The sequence below is a fragment of the Hippocampus comes genome, unplaced genomic scaffold (genome assembly GCF_001891065.2).
Source record: "Hippocampus comes isolate QL1 unplaced genomic scaffold, H_comes_QL1_v1.1 scaffold2, whole genome shotgun sequence".
NCBI classification, from domain to species: Eukaryota; Metazoa; Chordata; class Actinopteri; order Syngnathiformes; family Syngnathidae; genus Hippocampus; species Hippocampus comes.
This window is the reverse complement of record NW_017805139.1, coordinates 4,480,088-4,489,398: the sequence shown is the minus strand read 5'-3', so window position 1 is coordinate 4,489,398 and position 9,311 is coordinate 4,480,088. Positions and strand designations below refer to the sequence as shown.

Genomic DNA, 9,311 nt, shown 5'->3' with positions numbered 1-9,311 from the left:
GACGAATCCGACAAACTTTTTTTTTTGCCATGAAAATGTGGACCACCCTAATATATATATATATATATATATATATATATATATATATATATATATCACTTAAAATAAAATTTCTAACTCTAAAGGGGAATACGAGACTATAACATGGTCAAAGGGCCCAATCCGTTTAAGAAAGGTAAAGGCGACCTTTAATATTCAGTGAGCCATTTGCTTAGTCATTTATATTTATTTCACAAGGCTTTCTCTCTGTTAAACCGTAATAATTTTTGTTATTCAACATTTTTATTTGAAATTTGTGGTTTGGTGTTGTCTTGAACAGATTAACTGAATTATTATGTCCTGCAGAAAATATTGCTTTAGCTTTTGGAACGGTTTGGTTTTCGTCAAGGCTTTTGGAAGTGATTCTTCACAAAAGCAAAAGGTGATGTTTGGCTTGACGCCCTCCAGTCATTAAATTGTACCCGCGGCGTGCATGTCAAGCTGAGGTACAACTGTGTGGACTTTCTCCGTCGCATTAATCGGGCTTCGACTCCCCGTGAGACGCTGGCTGGAGTCATGAATTTAAGGGGCCAAAGATTCGTTGGCAGGAAGCCAAATACGTTCTGAAGCCGTCCGTGTCGCATGCGGCTCGCGAACCGCGGGTTGGCCACCCCTGATATAGTTCAATTAAATCTGGTCAAAAAATGTTTCACTGAGGATTTAATATTTGTTTAAATTTCAGGTAAATTGATACTGTTTGAATATTTTCTTGTAGACTAAAAGCAGTTATTATTTTTTGTCACTTGTCTACATTTATTTATTTTTTGTTTTCTTTAAATGTTAATAAGGATATCATGTTAAAGCAGAGTTTTAACAGTTGTTAGTTAGTTAGTTAGTTAGGATTGCCAGTGCTCTGCATTACGGTAATCTGCCGCCCGCGAGTGGCGTTAGCCACCTTCATAATAAAAGCGCCTCCACTAATGCATAAACATGATTTGTTTGGGTTACAAGAAATTAATAAAAATATAAAATAAGTACTTTATTGTTTTATCGTTTATTGAACATATAGAACATACAATACAAAAACAGATTGACAAAAGTGAAGGCAAGTAAAAATTGGGGGAGGATTTGGACCAGAGTGGTCAGGTTGGATAGCCGGGGGGCTCTAGTTATCACCAGACCTACAGACCCCACGGGATAACGAAGGTTTATTTTTTTAAGAATTTTTTCAAAACGGTCGAAAATGTCACCATGTTAGGCCCATGAGGGCTGTAGGTCTGGGGGTAACTCCGTAAAGGCCTCTGAATTTGGAAAATATGCCCTTATTATGATAAGGTCATTATTTCCCTTATTATTATAAGGTCACATTTTCCCTTTTCAGAGGCCTTTTATTCCCAAATGCAACATCGGATTCGGACCAGAGTGATTGGGTTCCATAGCTGAGGGGCTCTAGTTACCCCCAGACCTACAGCCCTCACGGGATAACGAAGGTTTATTTTTTTATTATTTTTTTAAAAACGGTTAAAAATGTCCACATGTTAGGCGTTCAGGCCAACTTTTCAGGAATAAGGTCATATTTTCCAATTTCAGGTGTTAGATAGCCCGAGGGCTGCAGTTACCCCCAGACCTACGGCCCTCACGGGATAACAGAGGTATTTTTTTCAATCATTTTTTAAAAACGGTCGAAAATAACCACATGTGAGGCATTCAGGCCAACTTTTCAGAAATCAGGTCAACATGCCAGTTTTCAGAGGCCTTTTATTTCAAAATGCAACATCGGATCCGGACGAGGGTGGTCTGGGTGGAGAGCCGGGGTGCTGTATTCCTTCTTTTAGGATGTTCTAAAAATGGGCGAAAAGATCAACATGTTAGAATGCAGGTCATGTCAGAACGCAGGCCACCTTGTCACTTTTCAGAGGACATCAGATCCAAATGAGGGTGGTCTGGTTGGATACCTGGACTGCTCTAGTGTTCTACGGGTCTGGTTTGATTAAGGGATAACTGAAATTCATTTTAAGAATCTTTTGAAATCAGGAGAGGAGCTCAAAATGTCATATTTGAGAGGCATTTTAATTGGTAATGGAACATTCGATCTGAATGCCAGTACTGTGGTTCTATACCTGGCGTGCCCTTGTGTGTCGACAACCTGGTGTGGTTGCGCAATCACCCAGATTTATTGTTTTAATGATTTTTTTAAATATTAAGTGAAATTGATTTCGAATTATTTTTAATATCAAGTGAAATTGATGTAGAATCACCATTAACTTTATTTTCTATCTCCACTTGAGAACGCTTATTGGTGCTGTTCTGAGAGTTCTTTTCTTCCTCTGTGAATCTTTACCCGACAGCCAAGAAAGTACTTATTTTATATTTTAATTAATTTCTTTTCACTCAAACAAATGACGTTTATGCATGCGTGGAGTCTCTTTTATTTTGAAGGTGGCCACCGCCGCTCGCTGGCGACAGATTACCGTAATGCACAGTATTGACAATCGCAGTGGCGGCTCACTTGACTTCGATTTTGCGAGTGGAGGCTGGTTTGACCGCAGTCGTGTCTGTTGATGGGACGCACATCCGTGCAAGTGAAGCAGCAAAGAGCGCAACTCAATCCAGTGCTAAAGTCCGTGTGGGTGAAATCCGTCAACTTCCAAACAAAAACATCATGATTTTCTTTGGGATTGTTCTTGTCCTTCTCTCCTCAGGTAGGTGAAATCATTCCATTTTTACTGAAAGCGAGATATGTTGAAGCGCGTGTGTTTGCAACTTTACTCATGATAAATTGCATTTCATTTGATCTGTAAAACGTGTTGACTCTCCTGTTATTTTAGCTGTCTGTCATTGTTGAATATCTAAATGGACATGAATAGCTACAGAACAATATACATAATTTGTGGAGACCCTCGGCAATTGAGTCATACATTTGCAGAGGCAGGATTACTTCTGATCAATTAACTCAAAATTAAAAGGCGGGTATCCTACTTGTACAATTCATAATGACTTTAATTATTATTATTACGAGTCGAGATTAGATTACCTTCCCGAGCCGTGGAGGAAACTTTCTATTACAGTTCAGCCGGAGAAATATACTGCGTGCATGGAACAGACTTTGTGATTTTACAAAATGGTCCTGACAACTTTCTTTTTTCTCATGAGCAAAATATGGCATTATGATGAATCCACTTTTAGAGTGAAAACGATGTGAAATTAGATTTGAGTATAATGAAATTCATATAAATTTAATTTGCCAGTTTTTATATCGCTTGTTCTCTTTCCGTCTGCTCCCAGGACGAGCGCCAAACGATGGGAGGAAATTATTATTCCGAGAAATATTTTATGCATTTTAACAGCTGTTTACAAAGAAGCCTCAGTGATTGCGCGCCCGCCTGCTCCGTGACCGTCACCTTCTCCCCTGGCCCCCGCGTCCCCTCACACACGGAGAGATGCGCTCCAGTGCGCGGCACCTCCAGCAGGTGCTGGACCGCGAGTGTTTTCATTTGAAACGTCTGAGAGTGAAACATCAAAAGGCACAAAAAGGAAGAATCGCAAAAGAAAGAGGAGAAAGGAGGAAGATTTTGTAGGGATGAAAAACAGGTTTTTAGACGTTAAAAGACAGTCAGTTGTATCATGTATCAAAAGGAGGCTTGCGAAGATTCATCCATCCATTTTCCGATCAATGGAGGGGGGAGGGGTCTTGTTTGCTGGAGCCTATGCTGTCTTTGGCCAATAGGCGGGAGAACACCCTGAACTGGTTGCCAGCCAATCGCAGGGCAAACATCATACCTGTCAACCTCGGCTAATAGCTGCCCTTATAAATGATTACGATTCCCCTTACAAAGCAACAAAAACCCGTACAACGGTTTACCGCGCATGCGCACATCATGCTTTATCAATCTGACCGTACGCAGCGATGAAAAAAAATATACGATTGAGGATTACTTTTGCTGGTTTGCTGTGACAATAGTAGCGATTGACGATGGCATTGTCGTTGGCTACCAGCAGGTGAGACGATCTGGATTTGAGCCAAAATGGTCTTTGTGAGATCGGTTCACAATTGTTTTTTTTAATTATTATTTTTCCCTGTATAAAAGTTGTAATACCTGTACGCCATACATGATTTGAAATGATAAAAAAAACGTATAAAATACGGGGAAAACGTACAAGTTGACAGGTATGAAACATAGACAAGCCATCATTCGCACCTTGGGACAATTTGGAGTGCAAGTGTCAAATTCAAGGCCCGGGGGCCAAATCCGGCCCGCCACATCATTCTATCTGGCCCACCAAAGGAAATTGTTTGCATCAACTTCATTTTTCTTGCTAAATACCGAAAATGCAAATTGTCTTCACTTTTAAAAAATATTGACATATTGTAAGCATTTCTTTGTGTCTAAGCCCTCTTTAACCCTTTAAGGGACAGCGGTTACTGCAGTGGACAGATTATCATGTGATCAGGTTACAGGGTACACGAAAGGGTTCAAATTAATGTAGCATTGGAACAAACAGATTATTGGTTCTCTGATTTCAAAACTAGTCATTCACAGATTTGTTGTGTGTATGAGACAACCATGCATTTATTTGAATTCACACTGTGAACTTCAGTCGGAATTGCCCTCAGTCAGAAACCCAAACTACAATGTGGCCCGCGACCAAAATGAGTTTGACACCCCTGATTTAGAGTTCACTTAACCTGCAGGAACAAACCAAATTATGTTGGGACTCCACAAAATAATCTTTTCAGACTGCATGATAGGCAAACAGGAAAGGAATATTCTAGAAGGGAGGAGAATTTTCCCACAAAGATAGCATACATTTCGGTTGCACAAGTCAGAGGCGTCATGTTTTCATTATTTTGGTTCATTTGGTTGGATGAAGCGGTGCCGGTCCAAGAAGTGTTCTTCACATAATGTTGCACGACAGAGAATTTTAGGTAATTTTCACCAAATAATACCTGTATATGTTTCTTAATAATTATATCCAGGCATATGAGGGGGTGACTATGAAGGTGTATAACTTGGTGCTAAAACAAAAGAGGAGGAGAGCCATCCAAAGATACACAAGATGTATCACGCCATCAGACACAGCAGGGCATTAAAATTTAAATAGTTGTACGATAAATGTTCTTAATGACTGCTGAGTTGATAAATTTGCAGATGGATTGGTCATTGCGGTGGAGACTTCAAGAGCAAAATCTGCTGTCAAAGCAGTCTTTACATTTGGAGGCATCTGACAAGGTGACCTGGCGTTTTGATGGGAATTGAATGACATCAGGTGGAACAAAACAACTTTCTTATCAACATCAATTAAGTGTCTGTGAAAATCAAATGGTAGGAGTTGACTGAGTCAGGATTCTGTTCTACCTGTTAGAGATTTGTACCTCTTGAGAAGGAGAGAGAAAAAAAGACAAATGACAACGAACTGACTTTGAGTCGGATGTAGTTGACAGTGTGTCTGCATTTGGTTGTCTCACAGAAGAAGTGCAGTATTTCCAAGGAAGCATTGTAGCTCACTTAGTTCAATTTATTCATGGTGTGCAATATAAATTAGTATGAATACTTCCTGTCACGTTGCCCAAGTTTTTGCCATGCATTCTCACCACGTGAAGATGCGACTCAGAGGTTCAAATGCCATTCTCTCAAAGGCAAAGGCACCTTTCCCTTGATCCTTTTATTTGTCCATCCATCGATGTTCTGTGAACCGCTTTATCCTCACAAGGGTCGCGGGACGTGCTGGAGCCTATCCCAGCTGTCTTCGGGCAGTAGGCGGGGGACACCCTGAACTGGTTGCCAGCCAATCGCAGGGCACACAGAGACGAACAACCATCCACGCTCACACTAACACCAAGGGACAATTTAGAGCATGCGGTGTCAAACATACGGCCCGCGGGCCGGTCCCCAAGGGGGTTCGATCAGGCCCGCGTGATCATTTAAAAGTGAAAAAATACATCAAAGACATGAAATGAATATTTTATGTCTTTTATAAGGTGGAATTCATGGATTATCCGCTAGGGGGACACACTGTTTTGATCAGAGTAGAAGACAACATTGTTTTGATCAGAGAAGAAGACAATAGCAGCCTCAGTCTGTCACTGAGACAGACCCAACACAGCAGACGCTATCAAGGAATGTGAATACTTTATTCTTTACACATTTAATAGCACTCTCCTTAGTGTGTAAGGTGTAGGCAGGGATTAAATTTAGATTTTATATGCACGTGTCAATGGTTTAAAAATTCCTTTCTTTATAAATCTGGTTTAATCTTAAAGTGCATGATGATATTTTTCAATACCAATTACTTGTTAAAGTTTTGTGCTTTTGTACAATCAGTGGGATCAGTTGCAATGCATATATGTGAATGATAAAGGTAAATTGCACATTTGTGTAAGGAAATCTAAGGTGTTTCATGAAATGTTTTGTGAAAGATATGATCATTAAATTTCAACATTTTCCGAATGTTCTTGGTCATGTTTAGACCAAAACAAATGAAACACATTATTTTGGTTATTGATAGCAGAGTATGGTATGATTTTAATGGTCCAGCCCACTTGACATCTGCAGAGGCTGTTTGTGGCCCACAATGTGAAATTAGTTTGACACCCCTGATTTAGAGTGTTCAATCAGCCTGCCATACGTGTTTTTGGAATGTGGGAGGAAACCGGAGTACCCGGAGAAAACCCAGGTGTGGGGAGAACATGCAAATTCCACACAGGGAGGCCGGAGCTGCACTGTGAGGTTGACGCGCTAACCACTTGACCACCGGGCCCCTTTTATTTGTGCGCAAGTAATTTTAAAGCGGAACTCGAGTGCCAATTTTTCTTGACAGTAATATTAATGTTATGTTTGCGGAATATGACTTGAGCAGACACATCCCCCTGTTTTTGTCCACCTCATTGGGTGACCATTTTGCCTTGTACTGCCGCATGCTGTCGACTCAAAATGACATCACAGTGCCTAAGGCCTCAAGTAATGGCTTTTACGGCTCACCTGCTTTCTGGATTTGCTCATGTGACGTTTGCAAGCTGAGCACTTAGACAAACACAAACCACACATAGTTAGGCAACCAGCCTGTGGCTAGGGTTGGAACACAAACAATTACAATTGAACTGCAAAAGTTTCTGATCACATGGTTGTACTGAAAGCTTGATTCAAATTAGTATGATGACAAGTTGTGATGACATGCTGGCTTTTAGAGGCTAGGCCAGGGATGGCCATGGCCAAATCCACATCTAAGGGAAAATTTTGATGTCTGACTCTCTTGCCATTTTCACATGAATGGAATATGTTTAGATCCATGTATACTCTGCCACAGTTCATTCATATAAAATGCAAATATAAATAATACATTTACAATTGATCCAAACACAAAATCTTAAAGAATCTGTCGTGAGTAAAGAACTTTTAATTCTTACTGCCAATGTCAATAAAAATCACTAGTTTCACACCATACCAAGCAAACAACATGGCTGAATGGTCATTGTTTGTCATAGCATATCAAGTGGTATACCAGTCTTGCTCAACATACTCATCATGCAAACAGGAACAAACCTAAGCAAAAATCAATGTTTAGAATTATGAAGAATTAAGAATTGTGTGTGTGTGGTCCAAGGAATGTTCAGGGAGTTTGTGTGAATGCTCAGACGCATTGAAAAATAGAGGGAACCTTGGTCAAGAGAAGACTGAAAGAAAATGGCCAACTTCCTTTTGAATTTGGAGTAGGGCTCCAGAGACTTTTTCTAGGTCTTGAGCTGTTGTCCAACCGGGGAGGTGATGTTGAAAAAGAATTGTATTGGGTGCAACAAAGCCATTGTTTTTTCAACCGTAAAATTAACTCATAAAATAATGATTATTTGGCCTACCAAGATGCGTGGTAAATTTCATGTTTTCACAAATGTTAAGACCATCAAAATCCGCGTAATTATTGTTTGCCAACAATACCTTACCACAGCAACAGTGTCAAAAACTCGGTCACAAAGTGGGAATGAACAATTCGGGAACAAAGCGTTGTTGAACAACAAAAGACGATTTGAGAACACCCGTCACACCCAGGCGACATTTGTCGTCTGCAAAGTCTGCAACTTGTTGATTCATTGTAGACCAGACAGAAAGGCGTCAACGTACCGGTGGTTCAAAGCTTCAACCAAGGTTACCAATCACTATCGAGGGGCCGGACCGGGGGCGAGGTATGCAAATATTGGGGGCAGTGTTTTTCTTGTATTTTGCATTTGTAACAATAAAAGTTCAAACTGGCGGACAGGGAACTCTGAGCGTGATTATCGGGGCAACAACCGTCGTTCGCCCTCAGAGATCCCTCCCGCCGTTAATGAAGATAATTTTCCCTGTGTGCCGTGTCATTTCTTTAACTTTGTCCGAGAAAAACTCTGACAGCTTTTAAGAAAATGGAAGGCTTTTAGGTGCGCCTTTCAGTGCGGAAAATATGGTAATTCAGTTGATAATTCAGAGTGTTGTCGATTCACATCACTACGTTTAATAAGGAATTGACCCTTTTCAATGTCTCTTAGGTGTGTTCCCATTCTCAGTTCCCAACTTCACTATACCTGCCTTCCCAACTGACTGCGTTGAAGCCCACCGTGTATGTTCTGCTGACCACAATTGCGAAGAGTTATACCAAGGGCTAGAACTATGTACAGATGAGGCTTCTCTGTCGACAATTGGGGAGTGGGCAGTGACTGACTGTCTGCAGATACAGCATGCCCTGCTTACCAAACAACCCTCTTTGTTGGCTTGCAAGTGCCACCGAGGCTTTCGCAAAGAGGAGCAGTGTGTGCAAATATACTGGAGAATTCGTCTGCTGCCAGGTCAGTCACGGCCTCGGGGTGGGTGAAGTGAATCTGTATACAGATCTGTATGAAAAGCTAAATAAACTTCTAACAATACCTTGTACAGTGAAACTCCTCTAGAACGAAACCTACATGGGCGAAAATACCCCCTTATGTGAAAAAATCTTCATGCATTAACATAATTCCCATTCTCCTGCCCCCCATACGACGAAAAGCCCCCTGTTGCGTTATACGAAATAATTTTATCTGCTCCAGCCTCGCGAAGACATTCACTACAACGAAGTCTTATCCAACAGCGACCTCTACTGCTTCGTTCGAAAAAAGCTAACAGCAACCACCACACTGATTTACATAGTGAACGATGTTTATTTCGGTCACAGCTGCGAGTTTCCTGGACTCAACATACTCATAGCTGCTCTGCCATTGGCTTACCGAGCATCATCCTGGCCTCCGATTGGCCAAGAGGGACCTCACTGTCTATGTGTGTAGATACTGAAGCTAGATCCGTAGCATCCGATTAGCTGCTCAGAGTAAATTG

The 9,311-nt window shown here is 41.0% G+C and overlaps 1 protein-coding gene across 1 annotated transcript in view; it reads left to right on the top strand.

Moving 5' to 3' along the window:
• Positions 1-2,533: 2,533 nt before the first annotated feature.
• Positions 2,534-9,311, top strand: part of LOC109514292 (GDNF family receptor alpha-4-like) — a 33,876-nt gene continuing 27,098 nt past the window's right edge. The window contains exons 1-2 of the mRNA XM_019867231.1: positions 2,534-2,681; positions 8,495-8,809. Coding sequence (XP_019722790.1) covers positions 2,642-2,681; positions 8,495-8,809 — 355 coding nt within the window. The 5' untranslated portion in view covers positions 2,534-2,641. The remainder of the gene's footprint in view (positions 2,682-8,494; positions 8,810-9,311) is intronic.